General features: G+C 48.3%; 1 protein-coding gene across 1 annotated transcript in view; it reads left to right on the forward strand.

Moving 5' to 3' along the window:
• The first annotated feature begins 6,968 nt into the window (after nt 1-6,968).
• Nucleotides 6,969-26,516, forward strand: part of CS (citrate synthase) — a 36,949-nt gene continuing 17,401 nt past the window's right edge. The window contains exons 1-3 of the mRNA XM_083169132.1: nt 6,969-7,182; nt 26,158-26,205; nt 26,337-26,444. Coding sequence (XP_083025258.1) covers nt 7,132-7,182; nt 26,158-26,205; nt 26,337-26,444 — 207 coding nt within the window. The 5' untranslated portion in view covers nt 6,969-7,131. The remainder of the gene's footprint in view (nt 7,183-26,157; nt 26,206-26,336; nt 26,445-26,516) is intronic.

The raw sequence follows: 26,516 nt of genomic DNA on the forward strand, positions 1-26,516 counted from the left end.
CATCTTAAAATTATATCTGCAATAAAGCTAATATATTCCTATGAATTTTTTTATTTGTGTATCTGTATAGTGTACCTTTTTCTTTTTATATAGTGGCTACTTGTTTCCTAGAACGGCACCCACTAAGCTATTTGCTTAGTGGGCTATTCTGCGTAGCGATGCGAGGCAATTTTTAATGTAATTTATTCACTGCTCTGTGTGCCCCCAAGGTATCACATTAGGCTTTTACCCCCGCCTCCCCCCCCCCCACACACTATCCACGCCACCCCGAAGCGTGGCGAGTGCAGCGGATTGCGTCCTCCGACTTTTTATACCCCCACTATCCACATCGGCGTGGAGTTGACACATGCAGTGTTCCGCCGCCGCTCGCCACGCTTCAGGGTAGCGTGGATAGTGTGAATAACAAAAAGAAGAAAGTATGTCTCTACGTGGTGCACCTATTGAAGTTCTCACGAATAAAAATTAACTTTTATTAGTATTCTAGAAAGGCGAAATATAAAAACACACAGACACAACATATACGCAAATGTGTTTAAAAAACGGTGATTCTCCGACTCCACACACTTATTGACCGTGGATCAATGTAAATGATACAGGTATTATTATTGGCCGACACCTTATATCATGTTATTTGTATTGTTCAAAATTGTGGGTGTCTTGATGGCTATTTGCCTATGAGTGTAGGTGCAGTTAATTGACACAAGAGCGGTAAACAGCGTGATTATTGGTACATCATAGGTTAATAGTTGACTGTAACTTCTCTAGGGTCCCCAGATACAATGTCACAGTGAATAGTCTGGGTATCTCATCTAGAAATCCCTAAGTTTTGACACATAAGAGGCACTTTATGTATAAGGTTGACACCGGTCAATAAGTGTGTGGAGTCAGAGAATCACCGTTTTTTAAACACATTTGCGTATATGTTGTGTCTGTGTGTTTTTATATTTCGCCTTTCTAGAATACTAATAAAAGTTAATTTTTATTCGTGAGAACTTCAATAGGTGCACCACGTAGAGACATACTTTCTTCTTTTTGTTATTCATGTATATCTTATATGTCCAGTGGTAGCACACCCAGAATGAGTGCCATTTAGAAACTTTCAAATAATTCACTCACCAAGGGGTCCACCCATTATCCTCGATACTAATGAGGGTCCTGTGCGAGTAGCAATTTCTCCTCCTTGTAGCGTGGATAGTGGGGGGGTGCGTAAAACGTATTTTTAGGACATACAATGATATCATTGTATAGCTATTATAATGGCATCGCACACCCTATAAAATCGCATGCGATTTTGCAGGAGGTGCGATGCAATACAGTCTGGCACACAGACCATTGAAAAAATTACATTAAAAAATCGCATCGCATGCCGCCATAATGGCCCATGCGATGCGATGTGATTTCCCTACATTAGCGTACGTAGTAAATCTGGGCGTCGTTCTAGGAAACCAGTACCATATAGTCTATTATTATTATTTCATCTGATATGGTAACTTTTAATGCACCTCTGTGGGTTCAAGGGAAAACATGGTGTGAATGGACGCATTGTGTCCATTGCCTGCCGTTTTATTGCACCTTTGTCTACAATGACTATGATTTAAAATGCACTACAGTAGTAGTAAATATATTGTGTCCATAACCCAGCTCTTACTAATACCCCTTTCACACCAGCCTAAATTCCCGTTGAATCCGGGAAAATTTGCTGAGACCTTAACCTTGCTATGGAGCAGGGTTGTTCCTGGGTTCAACCCGGTGTCCTGGCCAGTGTAAAAGGGGTAGGGTTACTCACCCGGGTTGCTGGTCCTCTATGCATGCGGTCAGGCCAGGGATCCACACAGGCAGCAGGCGCAGATGGCAGGACATGTGGCAGATGAAGGTGACACAGCTCTCTGGCGCCTTCCTTTACTGCAGCCGGAGAGCTATGTCATCTGCGCCCGACTCGGACCTGTCATCTGCACCCACCGCCTGTGTGGATCCTCAGCCTGCACCGAGAACTGCCAACCCGGGGTGAGTACTGTCCACAGCCTCTGCCGCCATCCCGCCTCCTTCCCAAACCAGAAAATGCAGGGAGTTTTCTAGTGTGAAAGGGGCCAACCCGGGAATGCCCCGGCATGATCCCTGGGCCAAATTCACTGGTGGGTCCCTGAATTTTCTAGTGTGAAAGGGGTATTAAGCTAAAGCAGTGGTTCCAAAACTGTGTGCCATGGCACCCTGGGGTGCCACACAGCACTTGCAGATGCCTTGAGTTGGGAGCCCAGTACCAGTTCAAATTAAAGGAAATATCGAATTTGATCTAGTTAATCGAATGTGTACAATGTACCATGAATGTATATCAAATTCAATATCGAATTCGATATCTAATGCAAAAGTACAGATCTAATGCCAAATTGAATGGTAAGATTTTTCATTATTGATTTTTATTAAGCATTTGCACAGGAAATAGAGCTCAGAAAGAAAAGGTTGTGACAAACTAGACTCCAACTAAGGGGTTATTCTGGTTGATTCACAGGGCTGCGAATTCGCAGCCTTGCGAGTCCACCAAACGCCGCCTTGCAAATGGTTGGCTGGCACCACCTATTCACAAGGGCGACTCGCTTGCAGGGGTTTGCTAATGGTAACATCCATTCGCAGGGCAGGGAGAACCTCCCACATCTTTTGGGAGACATCAGGGGGAACCTTCCACATCAAAAGATGTGGAAGGTGCACGCATATAAAAGTGACTTTCAAGTTACTTCCGTATGCGTTAACGCTGGGAAGGAAATGGGCGTGCAGCTGACATCCGGTGATTTCATCTGCCCGCCCCCTGCATCATGGCCTCATTAGCATGAGAATGCCCATGAAACGCTGGGCGCTCCCATATGCTAATTGGGCCCACCGCCCCACTCCACCCCCAGCTCGCTGTCCTGGGTGCGTGTACCTGGCAAACAGTCACCCTGTATATGCACATGCGCATAGCACCACCATGGGTCCCCGTGCGAACGCAGGGCGGTTGCAAAGCAACCAGAATAAGGCCCTTAGTGTATAACTTTGTAGCATAACAGGGCATTTGGGACTGAGAAGGATTGCTAAATTCTCAGTAGTGTATAACAATTGTTCATCAATGTGGGACACGGACTGTGCTATAACAAGGGAAAAGAGGTAGTATTTTGATGCACTGGTCAATACAAATTTTGAAGTTTCTTTTAAAATGTAACTTTTATTTAACAATTAATATAATTCTCCAAGTTAGAATAAAAAATGGCAAAAAAGAAGCAACATTTATAAAAACCCTTTTTGAGTAAAGGAATATTGGTACTTATGTAGTATCTGGGCTGCCGATTTCTAAATCGGGTCGAATCGGGCACATCGCATCGCATCGCATGCGACCATCGATGCGATGCGATGCGATGACCCGATTTTTCCATAGGAATCAATGTTAAAATGGACTGAGTCCATTTTAACATGGAATTCAATGGGAAAAAGGGGTCCTTTTCATACCCCTACTATCCAAGTGGGCATGGAGTTGGATATAAACCTGTGGCGAGCGTAGCGAGCCACCGAGCCCGAAGCGTAGCGAGCCCCGCGAGGGGACACAGAATACCGGCCCCTCGCGGGGCTCGCTTCGCTCGCCACGCTTCGGGCTCGGTGGCTCGCTACGCTCGCCACAGGTTTATATCCAACTCCATGCCCACTTGGATAGTAGGGGTATGAAAAGGACCCCTTTTTCCCATTGAATTCCATGTTTAAAATGGACTCAGTCCATTTTAACATTGATTCCTATGGAAAAATCGGGTCATCGCATCCGATGGTCGCATGCGATGCGATGCGATGCGATATCGCATCGCATCTGATTGTATGCCTTAACTTAAGGCATACAATCAAAAAATCGGCAGCCCAGATACTACATAAGTACCATAATATTTCTCTTATTTGACTTTATGCATTGTTTTTTATTTAAAGATTCTTATAATTTTTAAGGATTCTTCAATGAGTACTGTGGTATCGAGAATTTTTCTATTAACCCCTAATATATTGATGTCTCGATTAATAATGGGGCAGATGTATTAAGCTTTAACAAGAGATAAATCCAAGGGTGATAAGGAGAGATAAACGTCCAGCCAATCACCTGCTAACTGCCATGTTACAGGCTGTGTTTGAAAAAAGTCAGTAAGGAGGTTATTGGCTGGACGCAGTGGCGGATTGGCCATAGAAATTACCAGGAAGAATCCCGAGAGGCCGCCCACCCGGGAGACCACTGGAGTCTCCTTACATTTAAATAAAAATGTTTTTTTTTATTATTTAACTCACAGGAGCTGTTGCCGCGGGAGCGGCGCCTCAGGGGCTCAGAGTCTCCGCATACAGAGACCCTGCGCCCCTCCAAAGATGGCCACCGCCTGACTGGGGACAAATGCTAGAGGTGCTCCTGCACCTCTAGCGTCTGACATGGGAGCGCACCCCTGGGCAATGAACAGGTGAGTGAGGGCTTGGAGCAGGCCAGCACTGGCAGAGTCAGAGAGAGCTGCTGCAGGGATAGGCCGGCGCTGTGCAGTGGCTGATGGCTGCCGCAACCTGCATTCAGGCCCCACACATTCTGGCACCATGATCTGAAGGGGCCCTTCCTTCTCCTCACTGCTCCACTCCTGTCAGTGAAAGATAGGCTTCAGCATTGCCCTCCTCTCTCTCTCTCACCTCCCTACAGTAAGTGAAGCCCAACAGGCATTTCTATGGTCTGCTGAGCATGGTTCACACGTGACTGTGTGCACTGGATGAGCCAGCAGGTATGGACAGGGGCCAGGGGGGCCGGACATGATAATGTGTGTTGGGGGTGGAGTGACAAGTTAATGTGTGCTGGGGAAGGGGTGGGAGTAACATATTAATGTGTACTAGGATGAGGGGGTTAGTGTCATATTAGCAATGTGTATTGTACACTGGGTTTTCTGCTTTAATAACAGCTGTGTGGGGGGGTTGGCGTCACAGTGGTAGAGTAATGTAGCATGGGCGGGGAGAGTGGTGCAGGTTAGCACCAGAAGTGTAATGTATGTAGGCAGTGGGGTGCAGGATACCAGCAGTGTAGAGTGTGGGGAGGTTTACTGCAGGGTAGCAACAATAGTGTATGTGCATCGAGTGGGGTGCAGGGTAGCCACGGTAGTATGTGTGTGTGAGGGGGACAGGGGTGTAGGGAAGTGGCAATAGTATAGTGTGTGCGGGGAGTAGGGTGCAGGGTAGCGTCAGTAGCGTTGTGTGTGTGTGTGTGGACAGGGGTGTAGGGTAGCAGTGGTAGTTCAGTATGTGTGGCGAGGGGGGTGGAGAGTAGTGGTGATAGTATAGTGTGTGGGGTGCAGGGTAGCAGTAGTATGTGTGTGTGTGGGGAGGGTGTAGGGTAGCAGCAGTAGTGTAGTGTGTGTTCTGAGAGTGGGGTGCAGGGTAGCTGTGGTAGTGTAGTGTGCTGGGAGGGGGTGCAGGGTATCAGCGATAGTGTAGTATGTGTGTGGAGTGCAGGGTAGCAGCAGTATTGTGTGCAGAGTAGTGGCGGTAATATAGTGTGTTTAGGCAGTGGGGTGCAGGGTAGTGCGGTGTGTGGGGAGGGGGTTCAGGGTATCTGTAATAGTGTAGTATTAGCGGAGAGTGGGGTGCAGGGTAGCGGCAGTAGTGTAATGTGTGCAGGGAGAGGGAGCAGGGTAGCGGCGGTAGTGTAGTATGTGCGGGGGTGTGGGTGCAAAGTTTTTATTTTTAAAATGTCTATGGGGCATGAGGGCCAAACTGTCTAGAAGCATCCCTGCTTGTTTTACCAAAATGTCATTGGGCAGGAAGGAGCAAAATGTATAGTTACGCCACTGCCTCCTGGGTAACATGCATGTAAATCTCCCTGGTCAAGAAGAATGTAACTTCCCCTGGTCAACGAGCATGTATAGCCCCCTGGACAACGAGTTGCAACTCCCTCTGGCTAACGTGGAAATAATTCCCCTGGGCAATGAGCATGTAATGCCCCCTAGTCAATGAGCATGTAACCCCCTCTGGGCAACGAACATGTAACTCCCCTTGGGCAATGAGCATAAAACTCCTCTTATAAGAAAAGTGACTTTCGGAAAATGGCTGCCCCTATACGAAAGAGTTTTTAAAACAGGTTTTCCTATGGGGCAGCCATTTTCTGAAAAACACTTTTTTTCATGAGTGCTTCCGACCATACTGCACTGCTGGGATCCGCAATTACGGAGGTACCGGCTGCACGGGGGGTTGTTAGCCCTAGGGTGGGGGGTTGGGGGGTGTTAACCCACGGGGGGGGGTTGGGTTGTTAGCCCGGGGGGGGGGTGTTTGGGGGTGTTAACCTGCGCGGGGGGTGTTAACCTGCGCGGGGGGGTGTTAACCTGCGCGGGGGGGGGTGTTTGGGGGTGTTAACCTGTGGGGGGGGTGCTAAAGACTGGCTTTGACCCTGTATTTGGAAAGTTTCCAAAAACGGGTCTGCCAGTGTAAAAAAAAAACGCACTTAAACGGTAATATACAGTTTAAGAGATGCGGTGTGAAAGAGGTTTTACCTGGCAGACCCGTTTTTGGAAACGTTTTCAAATACAGGGTCAAAGCCAGTTTTGCGGTCTGAAAGCAGCATAAATCAAAGCCCGGGTCTACTGCGTCTCCCTCCCTGCGCATAAGCTCCGCCTACTTATCGCCTCATAATCATCACCCCGTAAGCAAGCCAATACGACGCCGCGCAGTGTACGTAGGCCGAGCTAGGTCGCACTCGGCCGGTGTATGGCGCGCTCTCTGTTGTACTTTTCAGAACCGAGTGTCGTGCGGGGTTGCCTGTGCTGGAACCCCGCACGCACACCACGGTGACCTAAGATTATACTTTGGTATCTACGCACGTTTTAATACTGCGCATGCGTACAAACGATCTATTTCGGGAATGTCCTTTGAGAGCTAGGAAAAGGGTAAGAAAAAAGAAAGGTCAGAATTCCGCCCCCAGTAAGATGGCGGGTATACGGCTGCGTCGTGACGTCAGCTAACAGGGGCGGGCCCGAATCCTCCTTTTCAACCTTGTCCTGGTTCCGGCCTTTTCAGGCGTCTTCGGATTTGCCGGTCCTAGTAAGACGCCGCAGTTGCTGCTGGCCCACAAGTCGGCCTAGGCCCTCTCCCGTGTAATATCCATCCGCCCTTACCATGTCTCTCATCAACGCCGGACGCCTGTGCGCTCGTATTCTCGGGGCCAAGGTGAGTACCGGAGCGGGACTGTGCCACCATAATGCGGCAATGTTACTTCCATGTCTGTGTTCCCCGGCATTGCCTCTCTGTACCACAGGCGTCTCCACACATTTTCCGCTCCCCACCCTCTGCCTGCGCTGTGGCTGATCGCATAACAGAACTGGGAGAACCGGCAGCTGCACGGGTGCGGTTACACCGTGTTCTCTCTCTGCATGTTCCGGGAGTCAGCAGTGCTGTCTGTAGTGTATGAAGGTTACAGCCCTATTCCAGGCCTCCATGGGAAGGCTTGCCGGCAACAATGAGTGTAGGCAGCTGCACAGTGTACCCCCTGCTCGCTTGCTGTTCCTCTCAATGGGGCCAGATGTACTAAGCTTCAAAAGTGATAAAATGGACAGTGATAAACAGCCAGCCAATCAGCTCCTGTCTGACATTTTTCAAACACAGTCTGTGACATGTCATTTAGGAGCTGATTGGCTGGCTGTTTATCACTCTCCATTTTATCACTTTTGAAGCTTAGTAGTACATCTGACACAAGGAGTCGCCGTTCCCTGGTGGGTGGCGGAGTTGCCGTTCCCTGGTGGGGTTTACACAAATCACAAAACAACTCGTTACTCCAGCCTTTGTGTTATTTGTATACATCATGCACCATAAACTTTTACATACTGTCAGTGTAATCGCCATGGAAAATGTTATTTGGGTTACAAGCCAAAACTTTAATAGCCTGAACAGTTCGGAGGTCATAGGATGTAATGTATGGCCAATCCTAGGCCTTCTATATCTAGGTTAAAATTCAGTTCTCTGAGAAATGCCCTCAGTCTTTACCACCCATACCATCTTTAGAGCGTATTATCCCAATTGTGAGGGTTAGGGATCCTAAAACTGACAATCTGTTTTATTGAAGGTCACCCTATAACTGACTAAATACATTCTTGTAACTCTTTATTTTCTTGCACGCTTTGGCAAGGAAGTCAAATTCTTAATTCAGTGACTAATGTGGAACTAATTCTGTCTGAAGACAAGTTTGCAAAAGTGGAACTAAAGTTAAATGAAAATGTTTGTTTAAAAGATCAGTGAGAACCATATGCATTAAGGTATATGATCATTAGGTCAACACACTTAAGGTTGACATGGCTTAGGTCGGCACCTGAAAGAGTTTGACATGGATGGAAGGTCAACACAAGCATTTGTTGAACTGACAGGTGGCATTTCATGCCTACCATCCAACTAGGGCATTGATTGCTAACCTTGACACTCCAGCTGTTGAATTACACATCCCAGCATGCCCTGCTACAGTTTTACTATTTGGCCATGCTAAAACTGATGCAGGGCATGCTGGGATGTGTAGTTCAACAACAGCTGGAGTGTCAAGGTTAGCCATCACTGCACTAGGGCGTGGAGGGAGAATAGAATAGCGTTATATGCATATTTTGTGTGCTGGAATTAATTTGCAGTAGTCTAGAGTTGGTCTATCATCAATATAGTTTACCCTTACTTCCTTGTACAAAGTCTGGCTCTGGCGCACCTTACACATTTACAGTTAATATGCATGCTTGTCTTGGTATTTGGAAGTATAACAATTTGCAGTCTTTTAACATACCAATTGCACATAGCATCCCCTGAAACCAAAACTGACCATGTTGCGTTTAGGACTCCATGTAACAATGATACTTGTTTGTGGCATGCTTCATACCACATTCACACTGCAAGCAAACTACTGGGTCAAGCATTCCCGGGTCTCCAACCCTGCTTTTTACCTGGTTGGAGACCCGGGTATGCTGACCTGTTCACACTGCAAAAAAAAAACTGTGTTGAAAGGCAAACTACTGTGTAGAACTGCTTCATCTATTTGCCTAGCAGTGAGAACAGGGTCCGGTGCTGCAATCCCCGGCATTTAAATGCAGGGTAAAAGCCGGGTTGTTCTGGCAGTGAGAATGTGGCATTAGTATGACAGTATCAGTATTCACCATAACTGACCCCTCCAGCAAGGTCACTGGATCTAATCCTTCTCCACTCTGTTGCTGGTGGGCTACTGCTACCAGATACAGGCTGCTGAGTAATGCATATGTATGACTGCTTAGGGTCTATCCAATTCAGTGTGATATGAATAGTGCAGGGGTAGGAAGCCCCAGATTTATTCAGGTGCGGTATCTGTTCACTAAAGTGCTAGTTGTGATTCTGATTTCTGCTCACACCTCATGAGAGGTGCGAGCAGAGTTCCTCTAGTCAGGCAAAACAGCTTGGTCCATTGAATAGCTCTGGGATCTCTTTCCTGATGACACTATTCATATCACTCTGAATTGAAATCGCCCTCAATGCACTGTCACCCGGCAATACTCCTCAAAGCCCTGAAGACTTATGTTTGATCCAGATAAACCAGACTACCATGAACAACATTAAGTGTATCATTGTTGTAATAATGAACACCTTTAGTGTTTGGTTAAGGCAGACATTGCCAACCTCAAGGCAAACAGTGCAGTGGGGATGGCCATTGGTGTGGTTGTGATAGATGGCCATGCGAAAGGTGGCCATCAATGGATTCACTAACTGATGGGCATCCCTATACTTAAAAGGCCCCCATACACTAGGGCGACTTGTCCTTAGGACAAGTCGCCCCCGACTTCCCCCTGAGCTTCCCCGGCTGATCTTGATTAGATTGGCACTTGATGTGCCATTTTTTACATGTGATAAATCGTCTCGATTTATCACATGTAAAAAACCCGGGGAGCAGGGGGGGGGCTACAGAGCAGGGCTGCTGGGTGGTAGCAGGGGGGGCTGGGGACGCTGCGGGGGACACAGGCGTCATAGAGCCGGGCAGAGGGAGCCGGGAGCTGTCGGCGCTAGAAAAAAAGCCTATACAATGAATGGGCAGCCTGTGATTGGCTGAGCGCTCTCTCAGCCAATTGCTGACTGGCTGAGAGAGCGCTCAGCCAATCACAGGCCGCCCATTCATTGTATGGGCTTTTTTTTTTTCTTCAGTGCTGACAGCTCCCGGCTCTATGCCGCCTGTGTCCCCCGCAGCGTCCCCAGCCCCCCCTGCTCCCTCCACCGCCGCGCCGCCCCACTAGGTCCCAAGTCGGGTGGTCGGACGTGCAGCAGGTCCGACCACCCGACGCAGATCCGATGCGCACGGGACCGCGCATCGGATCTGAGGGGACATCAAAACTAGCCGATTTCGGCCAGATCCGACTGATCTGGCCGAAATCTGACCAAAATCGGCTAGTGTATGGTGGCCTTAACTGAGTGGACAAATCAGACTTGGGGAAGAGCTATGCCCTATGTCCCGGCACCTTGAAAACAAGAAAACTAGTTTTCCAAGTATGGCAAAAAGTTTGTTCCATCTAGTCTGCCCCTTCATTTAATGTGTACGGTCTTAAACATATAACAATAGTGTTGACCGGTTTCTGGTACCTTTTTATAGTGTTCATTCTAGCCGTGCCCCCCTCCCCCAGGGTGCTAACCGCCTGGCATGGCACATCCTCCCTACCGAGTGCTGACCACCTGGCAGGGCACATTCCTCCCCCAAGGTGCTGACCATGGAGCAAGACACAGAAATTGCAGCCACGTTGGGAGAGGGATGAGGCGGAGCTCCTCCTCCAGTCATGCTGCTGCAGCAAAAAAAAATGCTTGAAAATTACAGGGGGAGTGTGCTTGGTGCCCCCTCCACCACTGCTGAAAACCCCTTATCACACACAGCAACCACACACACACACTGACATCACACACAACTCACAGACTCCATAGGAGTTCACTATGATCTCGCTGTGGTGTCTCAGAGGCATGGCTCTCTTGCAGAGGTTCCACTCACAGGTCTGGCACAGCAGAGGTATTCTCTCCTCTCCAGCAGGCTGCACTGCATGGGAGTTGAGGCCACAGCCACCTCTGACCTCTCCCCCGGCTGTTCTCAGTCTAGGTACTGCTTCTAGAGATCGATGCACAGTGCATTTAACAATTTATAAAACTGGCGTGGTGTGGCAAAAAAAGAAAGGTTGAGCAGCGCTGAGTTTCACTGAGAGAGTCACAAATAAAAAGGTTAACAATTTATTGTGTACACAGATAACATACACGAAATAAGATAATGGTCCGGTAACCAAGGTGATGAGACAGCTCAATGCGTTTCAGCACCCAGATGGCACCTTCCTCAGGAGCAGTGCTCCTGAGGAAGGTGCCATCTGGGCTCCAAAATGCCGAATGTTCAGTTAATTTTATCTCTGATGTGCTGTACATTGCATTCCAGAATGGCACCTCTCAGGATTCCAACATCTTTGGTTTTATCTCACTCCCATAGGAGGGTGCATATTACATACACACTATGGGGGAAATTTACTAAAATGTGTGTGTTCTACTTCATGCGATGTTGCTATGGGCAACCAATCAGAATCTACTTATTTAGCACCCTCTAGAACAGGGCTGGGCAACACCGGCCCTCCAGATGTTAATGAACTACACATCCCAGGATGCTTTGCATTAGTTTTGCTATGTGGCCATGCTGAAACTGACGCAATGCATGCTGGGACGTGTAGTTCATAAACATCTGGAGGGCTGGTGTTGCCCAGCCCTGCTCTAGAAGATAGTAGACAGGATCTTTTTGGTTGCCCATAGCAACATCGCATGTGAAGTAGAATACACATCTTAGTAAATTTCCCCCTATGTGATTCTTCAGCCGGCCCGATGAGATTTTTAGATCAGAATAGGAAGTGAGATTCTTTGAGCACAAAATAGCCTAGTGTGTATGGGCCTTTAGTGTAATGGTGATTTTAACTGGGATGCCTAATCCACCCATAGATATTTCAAGTATACATGACAACTATTCTAATATGCTGCATATAGAAATCTGAAGATACTGCAAAGAAGAAGAAAAAAGTCCAAAGCGGAATTAGATGACAGATTGATTGAACTAAAATGCTCACGTTTAAAACGTCCTTGACATTCAAGGTCAGGTTTTAGTTCAATCAAAAGTTTGATAAGGCAGTCATGTGTTGGTCATTTGTTATGCGAGTTCTTTCCTCTGTGAAATGCTAACCACTGTCCCAGAATCTACCTACATCATAACAGCAACATGGTTAGTACAATGAACTTATAATGGAATTAGGTCAAGAACATCTATTTAAAACGTATCCAAAATTACTTTAAAAAAAGAAAAATAACAGCATTTCTATAATATTGTTTTTTTTTTTTGGGGAACATTGCGACTGATTTCCCCAGAGGCTGCTCACATGAGCATTCGCTAGGTACACCCTAGAGTGCTGAGGGTGGTGGAGGGGTTAGTTCACACTTTCCTTGGGGCAGCTGCTTATCTGCGCAGTCGCCAGTTGGGGGGGGGGGGGGGTACTGCTCTGCCTTAACAATCGGCAGACCCTGGAGAGCAAGGGAGGTCCTCTGTGATTAGCGGCTGCTTGAACAGTGGTCCCCAACATGGGGTATGCTGCAGACCGGTTGGGGATACTTGAAAATAATATTGGTTATACCGGAAGATGAAGTAGTCTCCCATTGCCATGGAGACTAATCACTTCCATTTCCATCCTCAGCGTCTCCTCCGTGCTTTTGCGCGAACAGCAATCCACTGGGAGCTGCCCATTAGTGATAATCTGCCCTGTGCTTGCACGGGTGAGGATGCAGCAGCATTAATCCTACAGGCGTTAGTTAGTGGGAACGAACCCCATGGTCATTACACAACCAACGGCCATACACAGGGACACGATTCCTGATCGCACAATACCCCTCTTTAATATAAGTACATGCATACAGCTCTCTTCCACTCCAGTTGTTAGTACTGTGAATATTTTAAACTGAGTGGAGAGGGATTTGTATATGAAAATAATATGACCATGCTAGGCAAAAAGCATATGTTCTATAACAAGAAGTCAAGTATAAGAGGTAGCTGCTTATGGTTTAATTGGAAGAGGGTGTAACTGAAAGAGGTTGGAGTGATGCTCAGCAATGTTTTTAAGGTCCATACACACTGGGCGATTATGCCCAGCGTGTATGGACAGTGATGATCACTATCATCGCTGGGGGAGAGAAGCTGCTCTGAGCATACACACTGAGCTTGGGGGGCACCGCTTTGCATAGCGCAGTGATATTTAAAGCCATCCTCAAAGCTGCTCATCTGCTGGTAATACCAGCAGATGAGTGGCTTTCCTGGCGATATGCAGGAGCGCGCAGCAGCGTTCATCGCTGGCCCATACACACTGGGCGGCTTTGAGCTGAAAGCTGCTCAAACTTGCTGTTTTGGGCGTCCTTCAGCTCAGTCGCCCAGTGTGTATGGGCCTTTAGAGTTTACAGTAGCTTAGTACTAGCAGAGTACTTGGTAGTAGCAGAGTAGTACTGACTGACAGTTGTGTGGTTAGTAGTGCATTTTGTAATGTGTGTTTGCAACCTGCTTTGTATTGCTTTGACACCATTGGGAGAGTAAATATACATGAGTGGCCTAAAAGTAATTAGGGGCATGGGAGAAAACCTACAAGTGGGATGTGGTAAGGTGCAGTTTATGGCTTAGATATAAGGGACATCATTATTATATGTCAGCTGTGTGAAGGGGTAGTGTAGTGAATGGTGAGAGAGTTTATTTGGATTATGTAACCTGGGTGCAGGTATGAGGGTTTGCAAAATGGTGCAACAGCCACAGACTTGCTGTGGCATTTGAGATGGCAGTGCCAAATAGCAAGAATACTGCTAAAGCATGCCTTCTACCTGTATGTACTTATGTTTTCTGTAGGATTAATATGAATTCATGGTGACTTACATACTAACAATGCTTGTGTGGGTGCAATGACCTTAGTTATGTTGTATACGTGTGAAATAAAATGCACGACGTTAGCATCAGAAACTGCCATTTTCAGTTCATATTTTTTTTTTTTTTTTTTATAGCCTGTCAGCTGCTGCTTTTGTCAGAGAATAGGTGTGGTCCCTATTGTGTAACATGTGTAGGTTACCGGGAGCTTTGTCACTCTTGATACTATTCTTTCCATTGTAGGCATGGAAATGGCTTTATGTGTACCGACTTGTTTCACAACTGGTTACATAACGTGGCTTTTGTTTACATTGCTTTAGCAAAAGTCAACTTCATTCAATTTGCCATTCAGAATCTGTTTGCAATATCTGATAGCTGTTTTTGGTGTAATTATTTAATGGGGGAATTGGATCCTCAATATTGTTTTTATAGCTTTTAGTTGTGCAATATCCAAAGGTTGTGATGACTCAAGTACACTTTGGAAGTCGTTACATCTGAGTTCTGCTGTATTGTGACATCTTCTGAATATAGATATTCTCTCTGCACAAATTAATATAGGCATTACATTACATACAATCGCCATCATTTACAGTCAAAAAGATTGTTACATTTTAAGTATAACTTTAATTTAATTCTAGTGTGAAACAGTGTTCAGCGCAAAAGTTTCAGCCTCTTCACTCAGATTCCTGGTCACTTCCAAGCTGGACCTTTATCTAGTCTTCAGTCGAGCACACTGTTCCTTGAGAAATCCTTGCAGTTCCTTCTTCCTGCCTGGGATGTTGCTCTCTGCTGTGGTGTTTCTACAAGTCTGGTTTGTATCTCAACAATGAGATACAAACCAGACTGTTCTTGAAGTACCACAGATGGCGACACCCCAGGCAGGAAGGAGGCACTACAAGGACATTACAAGGAGCAGGGTGCTAGAATGAACACTACTTATCTGTGGAGCAGTGGCGTAGCTAGCGTACGGCAGCCACCGCGGCTGCTTGGGGGAGCAAGTGCCAGCAGGGCGCCGCCGGTGCTCATCAGGGCACACTGCTTAGAGCCTCCCCTCTTACCCCTCCGCATTCCTGCCTAGTCCGTCACCGCAGATATCCTCCTGTCGTGTAATGACAAATTACACTGCAAAATGGCTTCCCCCATACAGCAGACAGTTTTTTTAGGAATGTTAGTGTCTGCTAATAGGGGCAGCCATTTTGCTGTGTAATTTTTCATAACTACAGGAGACGGAGCCAGGAGGATATCTGCGGTGCCGGATCAGGAATGCAGCGGCCGCGGGGTAAGGGGGGGGTCTTAACTTTTCTTGGGGTGGGGGGGGGTCGATGTCAATTGTGGGGAGCAAAAATATTAGTTACGCCACTGCTGTGGAGTTTCTATGGGTTTAGTCCAACACAAACCCAAAAGTATGCTTTTTTTTTAATCTGCTGACACAATGCTCTTCTCTCCTGGCTGCCACTAGATGGCAACAGACAGAGCAATTTAGTTGTCACTATGTTCAGGTGCACATGCAGTTGGGAGGGGAACCTTTTAACTCGCAGCCTCTTGAGGTGCGAAAGATCAGTATTTTGAATGTACGCCCTAAGCAGTTGTTTAGATGGGTTTAGCCGCTTTGTGTAACTAAACATGGTACTAATGGGTGCACAAAACAATAGAACCCCCCCCCCCCCTAACTGTTACCAGTATTACATAACATAAAGATCTGAAGAAAATCGTCTAGTTTCTTTCCCTGTGCTGCACTGAACTACAGTAATATTGCAGTGTTGCAATTGAGGTTTCTTTGCTATGTGTAGATTTTGCTTATTGACACAGCAAAGGTGGGGGAACTGCTCCTTAGCTAAATCCAGTTATCACCCTACAGGGGAACACCATGTTATGAAACGAATACCCCTTTTCACCAAAATCCATGGTCTTTGAACACAGGAGTTTCCAGGGTTGGACTCAGCTTCATACCCCACAGCACTTCAACCTGGGTTGGACCTGTGTCTGCACCATTTACACTGAACCTGGGTCAGCCCTGCTTTTCCCTAGGATGACATTAAAAATTTCAATTTTAGGACTGATAAACTGCCAGCCAACCTTCCCTCAATGATTTAAATATTAAAAGACATGAAAAGTGAGCATTAAAATGTTGGTTGGTTTATTTAGCAAAATTTTTTTTTTTCAAAAGTTATTCAGTGCTCAAGCATACAAACAGTATAAAGATGCAGCATCTCCCATGTGCTCCCCCCAGTCCCCTTCCCCTGCAGCAGCAGAACGCATCTTCCATGTGCTCCCCCCAGTCCCCTTCCCCTGCAGCAGCAGAGCGCATCTTCCATGTGCTCCCCCCCAGTCCCCTTCCCCTGCAGCAGCAGAGCGCATCTTCCATGTGCTCCCCCCAGTACCCTTCCCCTGCAGCAGCAGAGCGCATCTTCCATGTGCCCCCCAGTCCCATTCCCCTGCAGCAACAGAACGCATCTTCCATGTGCTCCCCCAGTCCCTTCCCCTGCAGCAGCAGAACGCATCTTCATGTGCCCCCCCAGTCCCCTTCCCCTGCAGCAGCAGAACGCATCTTCCATGTGCTCCCCCCAGTCCCCTTCCCCTGCAGCAGAGCGCATCTTCCATGTCCTCCCAGTGTTCGTGAAAACCACCCAAAAAAGTGGGTCCCGGGGACCATTCACTTCTAAAAATTGGGGTCCTACCTGACTTTTTCTGGGTCCCAACGGAATAAAGCCTTCTCTCACCTTCTCCCCAGCATGGCACATGTGGGTCGGGGGGAAGTATCAATTGGCCCACTCGCATAAATATACATATATAGTAGAAAGTATATAAACCCGAAAATAGGGACAGTGCGTGCCGAAGGCGTGCGCTAAAAATTTAGGGTATTATATTTTTTGGGGGGGGAGTGGTGTGTTCACATAGTAGTACCAATTCACATTCCAGCACACACCGTAATGCCCAGTACACATTCCAGCATACACCGTTATGCCCAGTACACATTGCAGCACACACCGTTATGCCCAGCACACATTATAGTACACACTGCAATGCCCAGTATATATTACAGCACACACCGATATGCCCAGTGTATATTATAGCACATAAGTGCTGCTTACCTGCATGCTTGTTGCTAGGGGTTATATGCTCCTTGCAGGGGTTACATGCTGGGGGGGGGGGGGGGGGGGCATTTTATACGTGTTGCCACAGGGGAGGGGGCGTTTTATGCTGGTTGCCATGAGGCGGGGGGGGGGGGCATATTTTGCTTGTTGCCACAGGGGGGGGGGGGGGGGTTGTTGCCCGAGGGCTGGAAAAGCTGACATGCTGCTCAGCAGAGTAGGTGAGCGGGCTATCAGCGTGGCGGGGGACTGGATGTGGCTGGAACAGCTGACACGCTGCTCTGAGTTGTTTTAGCCACGTCCAGTCCCCCGCCACCCTGACAGCCCGCTCACCTTGTCTTACATGGCGGGGGGCGGCATTCAGGGCAATATCAGCCAATACACACTGCGGGCAATGCTGAGCACAGCTGGCTCTCACCTCTCCTGCTGCCGCTGACGAACCGCTGTCGCTCTGCCTTTTGCCTTTTGTACAGGGTGACCGGGCCCCGAGTGTGGGGGGTGCACAGGGGTCTGGACACATGCCGCGGCCAGCCTGGAGTCCCACACCTCGCCATGATGTCCGGCGCCGGCTGGTAGCTACTGGCGCTGCCTGTTAACCGCGGGACGCGGTAAAATTAGAAAACATGCTGCTACCCCAGGGTGCGCAGCGGCAGCAACGTAACGTGTAAAACGTACAGTGATTGGCTGCCGGGCGGCCACTGTTCAATGATTGGTTCCCGGCAGCCGCTGCAGTGATTGGCTCGCAGCATCCCACAGGTTCAGCACAGCGCGTCCTCGGGGACCCCTTTAGTTTTAAAAACTGAGTCCCCGGGGACCGTTTTAGGGTAAAATACACGATATAGCGCGTTTTTGCGAACCCTGGCTCCCCCCAGTCCCCTTCCCCTGCAGCAGAGCGCATCTTCCATGTGCTCCCCCAGTCCCCTTCCCCCTGCAGCAGCAGAGCGCATCTTCCATGTGCTCCCCCCAGTCCCCTTCCCCCTGCAGCAGCAGAGCGCATCTTCCATGTGCTCCCCCCAGTCCCCTTCCCCTGCAGCAGCAGAACGCATCTTCCATGTGCTCCCCCAGTCCCCTTCCCCTGCAGCAGCAGAACGCATCTTCCATGTGCTCCCCCCAGTCCCCTTCCCCTGCAGCAGCAGAACGCATCTTCCATGTGCTCCCCCCAGTCCCCTTCCCCTGCAGCAGCAGAGCGCATCTTCCATGTGCTCCCCCAGTCCCCTTTCCCTGCAGCAGCAGAGCGCATCTTCCATGTGCTCCCCCCCCCCCCCCAGTCCCCTTCCCCTGCAGCAGCAGAGCGCATCTTCCATCTGCTCCCCCTTCCCCTGCAGCAGCAGAGCGCATCTTCCATGTGCTCCCCCCTTCCCCTGCAGCAGCAGAGCGCATCTTCCATGTGCTCCCCCAGTACCCTTCCCCTGCAGCAGCAGAGCGCATCTTCCATGTGCCCCCCCCCCAGTCCGATTCCCCTGCAGCAGCAGAACGCATCTTCCATGTGCTCCCCCCAGTCCCCTTCCCCTGCAGCAGCAGAACGCATCTTCCATGTGCCCCCCCCAGTCCTCTTCCCCTGCAGCAGCAGAAAGCATCTTCCATGTGCTCCCCCCAGTCCCCTTCCACTGCAGCAGAGCGCATCTTCCATGTGCTCCCAGTGTTCGCGAAAACCACCCAAAAAAGTGGGTCCCGGGGACCCTTCACTTCTAAAAATTGGGGTCCTACCTGACTTTTTCTGGGTCCCAACGGAATAAAGCCTTCTCTCACCTTCTCCCCAGCATGGCACATGTGGGTCGGGGGGAAGTATCAATTGGCCCACTCGCATAAATATACATATATAGTAGAAAGTATATAAACCCGAAAATAGGGACAGTGCGCGCCGAAGGCGTGCGCTAAAAATTTAGGGTATTATATTTTTTTGGGGGGGGGGAGGGGGGAGTGGTGTGTTCACATAGTAGTACCAATTCACATTCCAGCACACACCGTAATGCCCAGTACACATTCCAGCATACACCGTTATGCCCAGTACACATTGCAGCACACACCGTTATGCCCAGCACACATTATAGTACACACTGCAATGCCCAGTATATATTACAGCACACACCGATATGTCCAGTGTATATTATAGCACATAAGTGCTGCTTACCTGCATGCTTGTTGCTAGGGGTTATATGCTCCTTGCAGGGGTTACATGCTGGGGGGGGGGGGCATTTTATACGTGTTGCCACAGGGGAGGGGGCGTTTTATGCTGGTTGCCATGAGGCGGGGGGGGGGGGGCATATTTTGCTTGTTGCCACAGGGGGGGGGGGTTGTTGCCCGAGGGCTGGAAAAGCTGACATGCTGCTCAGCAGAGTAGGTGAGCGGGCTATCAGCGTGGCGGGGGACTGGATGTGGCTGGAACAGCTGACACGCTGCTCTGAGTTGTTTTAGCCACGTCCAGTCCCCCGCCACCCTGACAGCCCGCTCACCTTGTCTTACATGGCGGGGGGCGGCATTCAGGGCAATATCAGCCAATACACACTGCGGGCAATGCTGAGCACAGCTGGCTCTCACCTCTCCTGCTGCCGCTGACGAACCGCTGTCGCTCTGCCTTTTGCCTTTTGTACAGGGTGACCGGGCCCCGAGTGTGGGGGTGCACAGGGGTCTGGACACATGCCGCGGCCAGCCTGGAGTCCCACACCTCGCCATGATGTCCGGCGCCGGCTGGTAGCTACTGGCGCTGCCTGTTAACCGCGGGACGCGGTAAAATTAGAAAACATGCTGCTACCCCAGGGTGCGCAGCGGCAGCAACGTAACGTGTAAAACGTACAGTGATTGGCTGCCGGGCGGCCACTGTTCAATGATTGGTTCCCGGCAGCCGCTGCAGTGATTGGCTCGCAGCATCCCACAGGTTCAGCACAGCGCGTCCTCGGGGACCCCTTTAGTTTTAAAAACTGAGTCCCCGGGGACCGTTTTAGGGTAAAATACACGATATAGCGCGTTTTTGCGAACCCTGGCTTCCCCCCAGTCCCCTTCCCCTGCAGCAGAGCGCATCTTCCATGTGCTCCCCCCAGTCCCCTTCCCCTGCAGCAGCAGATCGCATCTTCCATGTGCTCCCCCCAGTCCCCTTCCCCTGCAGCAGCAGAACGCATCTTCCATGTGCTCCCCCCAGTCCCCTTCCCCTGCAGCAGCAGAACGCATCTTCCATGTGCTCCCCCCAGTCCCCTTCCCCTGCAGCAGCAGAACGCATCTTCCATGTGCTCCCCCCAGTCCCCTTCCCCTGCAGCAGCAGAACGCATCTTCCATGTGCTCCCCCCAGTCCCCTGCAGCAGCAGAGCGCATCTTCCATGTGCTCCCCCCAGTCCCCTTTCCCTGCAGCAGCAGAGCGCATCTTCCATGTGCTCCCCCCCCCCCCAGTCCCCTTCCCCTGCAGCAGCAGAGCGCATCTTCCATCTGCTCCCCCCTTCCCCTGCAGCAGCAGAGCGCATCTTCCATCTGCTCCCCCCAGTCCCCTTCCCCTGCAGCAGCAGAGCGCATCTTCCATGTGCTCCCCCCAGTCCCCTTTCCCTGCAGCAGCAGAACGCATCTTCCATGTGTCCCCTTCCCCTGCAGCAGCAGAGTGCATCTTCCATGTGCTCCCCCCTAGTCCCCTTCCCCTGCAGCAGCAGAATGCATCTTCCATGTGCTCCCCCCCAGTCCCCTTCCCCTGCAGCAGCAGAACGCATCTTCCATGTGCTCCCCCCAGTCCCCTTCCCCTGCAGCATCAGAACGCATCTTCCATGTGCTCCCCCCAGTCCACTTCCCCTGCAGCAGCAGAACGCATCTTCCATGTGCTCCCCTGTTGGTCGACCTAAAGATGGTAGACAGTCATTAGGTCGACATACTGCAAGGTCCAGAGGGGTCTAAGTCGACATGGGACAAGGTCAACAGGTCATTATGTCGACATGGTCTAGGTGGACAGTCAAGGTTAACATGTGTTTTTCACTGTTTATTGTGCCGACAGGTGGTATTTCATGCCCTAATTTCCACTAGGGCAGTGATGGCTAACCTTGACACTCCAGCTGTTGTTGAACTACACATCCCAGCATGCCCTGCTACAGTTTTACTATTTGGCCATGCAAAAACTGATGCAGGGCATGCTGGGATGTATAGCTCAACAACAGCTGGAGTGTCAAGGTTAGCCATCACTGCACTAGGGCATGGTGGGAGAATAAAATAGTGTGCCGAGTGCATGGACACTTAAAACTGTGTCCATGTCGACTGTGTCTGGATGTCCGAACCTGGCTTGGGACCATTTACACCCCTCACAACCCAGGTCCGACCAGTGTTCCACCCTGGTCAGGACCTGGGTAGGAGTCCAGTGTCAATGGACCTGGGTTGGTGTCTTTTACACCAACACTGACCTGGGTCCGACCTGGGTTTTTCCTTGGTGTAAAAGGGGTATAAATGAGTGCTACATGAAAGGTCCTTAAAGGTAATATTTTTATCTTTATGTACTTTCCAAAGTAAAATGTGGCTTAAGTTTGTTGCATGTATAGTACACATGTTTATGGTGTAGTACGTATTAATGACAGCCAAGCCTTAAGCTGTCAGTGGGAGTATGATCAGGTATGATTTCTGTTCTGAGCAGACTGATGCGGATAGAACCAGCCCAGCTTGTAGCTTATCCTGGTTGTCAGATTTGGTTTACTGAAACGTGGGTGGTACATGTGTGTGTTTTGTATAGCCTCTAGTATTTAGTGCTGAATACATCCCATCTTGTGTCACTAGTCTTTCTCTGCACAAAAACTAACATGTACATATTGAGGAATTTTGTGTCTATTTCACACATTCTGCTTTCATGGATACATGTAGTACACTGCCATTAGCACATACACATCCTAAAATGATGGCAAATAGCCCCTGTTGATATGTCATTTGCCATATGCAATTTGGCAGCACCATGCAAATGTATCGCAAGCTACCTTTTTTTATACCAATTCCTTTGCAACAAAAATATAAACAGAAATACATAGGGCCTGATTCAGGCTCAATGGATCAGGCCGAATTCGGCCCTGTTTCCGATTGTTTGGGTCTGTCCATGGGCAAATTTGAACATTTGCAGACCCTTCTTCGTCATCACTCTATCACACTCGCCGAGGCGTTCGCTGGGGGAGGGGAACGCCCAGCATTGTATGGGCGTCCCCATGAAACCACTGGGCGTTCCCGTGTATGGGTCCATGCCTGCTCGGGGCTGACATCACATGACACCCGCCCCTTTTCAGCCATCTCCGTCTCTAATAGAAGTCTATTCAGGCTGACGTTTATTACCGAATGGGAAAAAACTCATTCGACGGTTGGTGACCATCAAATGATTTCTCTCCCCTTCGGCCACATACATTCTGTCTCCTGTGGTGCAAACTGAAATGTGAGAACTTTGTGTGTTGGTCAATCAAATGGGAGTTTAAGGGTCCTAACCCGGACTTTAGAAAGGCTTAGCCCAGTGAACATGTCATGTTCACCCAAGGGAGTAGCAATTGAATTGCTTTGGTGTGCGAAAACAAACAATTGAATTCTTCCCTATTGGTAAACTGAGAAAAAAATTATAAAAAAGTATATAATCATAAATCACTCACACCATGTATCGTGGTGCTTAATCTCCTTTAAACCCATTCATTTGCAGCAACAACAAAAATCGGTACTTATGTAGTACCTGGGTGCCCGATTTTGTGATTGTATGCCTTACCTTAAGGCATACAATCAGATGCGATTCGACGCGATTTTCGGCAAAATCGCATGCGATGCGATTTTGCATAGGATTCAATGTTAACAAGGTCCTGTTCATTTCCCCACTGTCCAAGTGGGCATAGAGTTGATTTTATAAAGCGTGGCGAGCGCACGCGGAAAACATTTTAAGTAATCCGCGGGGCTCGCTGCGCTCGCCACGCTTTATAAAATCAACTCTATGCCCACTTGGACAGTGGGGAAATGAACAGGACCTTGTTAACATTGAATCCTATGGAAAATTGCTTCGGATCGGATGCGATTTTTCCGACCCGATTTTAAAATCGGGCGCCCAGATACTACATAAGTACCCAAAAATCCTATGTACTTCGTACGCTGTGAGGATGATTTTGGGCATATCAGATGTAATGGGCTCCAAGAGCCGTGTTATAATGTTTTAGTGCCGGCAGCAAATAGAGTGTGCCTGCCGTATCTATTCAAATGTAGCGCAGTTTGGGTGCATCTGGCTGCCGGCGCCACAATCTTGGCCCGTCCCCCACACGTGTGAAGTCACATTTTTCAACACTCGAGCAGGACTTTTCATGGCACGCCTAATAGTTTTGCTGGGTTTAGCCGCACATAATAAGCGCAATCTGTTCCCGTGAACTACTGGACAAACTATATAGTGCGCACACACTGACTGATATTGTTCCGAGGCTACATCTAGGCGCATGCTGTCCTTGGTGAGAGTCAGGATTTGACAGCATATACAGACCGAGGTGGAGGTTAATGATATAGTAAGAACACTGCCTAAATGATGTGCACGAAAAGATCAACGATATTATCATGCAAATCGTTTAAAAAAAAAAAATCTTTACCCTGAATTTGGTTTTGCATAGCACTGCTGGATTTAAGATTTTTAATACTGTACTACATTTTAAGTGAACAAAAAATGAGCATTTATCTGCAATATTGTCTTCCCTAGACATCTGGAACAAAGTCTGATAAGATAGCTTAGTGATGCAATGTGCACCTTGGGTTAAAGTCCGGAATCATTAATGATTACATTGAAAGTTATCGAGCAAGACACTTTAAAATTGATCTTTAGCTGGGAATAGACATACTTTTCCGGTCATAGGCCCCCTTTTAATTGAAGATTAACCTTTTTTAAGATGTATATTACCGGTGTGATAAAGCAATGTCAGTGTACCTAGGCTTTCCATCACGTATTACTATATACAGCAACCTGTAGCTTTGCTGTATTGATACTGCCATGGAGCCCCCTCTGGTGTATTAATACATCCCTATCCACCTTTTGCCTGCCATTTGTAAGTGTACTAATACAATAAATCTGAATAAAGAAGTTGCACAGTAAGTTATCGCTTTATTTTATGCTTGTATTCGGTCTATTTGCATTATTTAACTAATGGCATTATTGCAAGGAGACAACTGTGCAGTGCATAATGGTTATCTTACTCGATCTTTCACTCTATGCCAAGTGGTAGTAAGACCTGTAGTTTCTAGTTTGAAGACAAACTTTCCCAGATTGCCAATAATACAGTTGTGTGACCGAGATCTCCTAAAGAGGGTGTCAGCAAATGGTATAACTACACTGTGGCTATACTCGCAAATGTCCAGGGGCCCACATTGTGAAGGGGGAGCACCTCAAAATCATTAGCACGGGACACGTGAGCACTCTGCTTCTCCATGTATAAGCGCACCTCCCAGACTCCTGTGTCACAAGCCAGTAGAGAGTGCCGGACAGTTTCCTGTCAAAACCCCGGGGGTCCCGACGGCTACCGGCTATTCTCCCTCGTGGAGGTCCACGACCCCCCATAGAGGGAGAATAGAATAGGTGGCGAGTTTTTTAAACCACCGTGCCCGCAAGGCGCTCGCCCCGCTGTCTGAGTCCGCCCAGTCAAGATCCCGACGTCGGGCTAATGACACACCCAGTGGAAGTCTGAGGGTGGGACAGCAATAGTATGGAAGCTGAATACTATATCTTGGCTGTAAAATACAGTGCTCAATGTTTAACATTAAAGTTATATGTTCTAATCGTCCTCCTTCCTCACCATGCTGTGTGTGGACTGCGCTGCTCCCCAGAGGCAGCCACTACCACTGATCAGAACTAAAAGCAGGATAAGCAGATACATATGTAGTGTTCATTCTATCTCCCGCTATCTTTGAAAACCCATGCAGTTCCTGTTCCCTGCCTGGGATGTCTATGTCTGCTTTGGTGTTTCCAGCACAGGTCTGTTCTGCATATCAGTGCTGATATACAGATCACACTGTGCTAGAAGCACTACAGCAGACAGTGACACCCCAGGCAGGAAACAGGAACTGCATGGGTTTTCAAAGATAGAACACTGCATATTTCTAATATGCGTGATACACAATTTTTGGAATCTAGTATAACCTGTAGATCTAAGAATCTTTAGGCTTCAAATAGGAGGCGCATCTTGAGATAATTATTTTTTTTCCAGTAGCCTAGTATTTATTGTAAGTATCGTATAATAAGCTGAGTTTTTTTAATTCTTCCTATTTCCTGGTATCGGCCTGTTCGTGCTGCCAGTTATTTACATGCATTGTCATTGCGGGTTGGCGTGTTTTATAGCGGTTACATGAATTCAGATGAGCTTTGAAAAGTGGTATATGCATGTAGGATTCCCAAATACAGCCAGTGTTCCACACTTCCTGCATGTTCTCCGTTGTCTCTGCATTAGGCACTCTGGCTGTTCGATTTTGTTACTTGGAGGTAAAGAGGAAAGCACTCTGTTTTTTTTTTATTATTTTTTTGGGGGGGGGGGGGGGCACAACTTACAATGTTATTAAAACTTAGCTTTAATGCTTATATTATAAAAAAGAGTAAATCACGTGAACACACTACAAACAAACATACAGCACACTGAGAATGTGTCATTGTGTTACAGTATGCACTGCCAGTTATTGAGTGACAGTCGAGATTCCAACGGTCACTCAACCGACATCTGGATCCTGACTGTAAAATGCCAGACAGCTGGGATCCTGACTAACGTCCACGGCCCCCATAGAGGCAGAATAGAACCTGTAGCGAGCCTTGCTTCTATGCACTCGCCCTCCCAGTTTGTGTACCAGCAGTTAGGATTCTGATGACCGTATACTGACCGGCGGAATCCTGACTGTCAACCAGGCATACCACACCCCTAGTTATCGGAGGTTGTCTTTAGAACTGGCGCCTCATCCTCTGTGTTCCATATAAAGTAGTCCTTTTGGTTCAAAAAAATATTGCCCTTGTGATAAACTTCCCAGTCCTACATTGTGTAAGATTGGACAAGACTGCAGTTGATCAGTTACTTTTAATACCTTAGAGAACTATTGCATATCTACGTAAACATTTCCATCCCTTGGGTTTGTTTGCTACATAACCTCATTGTCAGACAACAGCATTTTCTTTCCATCCTGTGCAGCCCAAACATCTGAATAATGGGCACAATCTCTTCTTTCTTCTCTAAACAGAACTCCCCCTGTGTATTGATTGCTGCTCGACATGCCAGCTCTTCCACGGTAAGCTTTCTTCTTTCTTTGCGGTCTGTCTGGTTTTGGGTACATGGAGTGTGATTTAGAAGGCACATTTTGAGTCCTCTTTCAAGACTGAAGCTGTTCAATATTTTTTTTTCTTGTTTCGTTCCTTCTAGAACTTAAAAGATGTCCTGTCCGACCTTATTCCTAAGGAAGGTGCCAGAATCAAGAACTTTAAGCAACAGCATGGCAAGACAGTCGTTGGCCAAATCACAGTGGATATGGTAAGACCTTCCCACCAAATGCCTCACTGGGACTGATGAAATCAAAGTATCTGACCAATCGCACCTCCCAGC

This window comes from Crinia signifera, chromosome 2, assembly GCF_055691185.1.
Source record: "Crinia signifera chromosome 2, ASM5569118v1, whole genome shotgun sequence".
Lineage (NCBI taxonomy): Eukaryota > Metazoa > Chordata > Amphibia > Anura > Myobatrachidae > Crinia > Crinia signifera.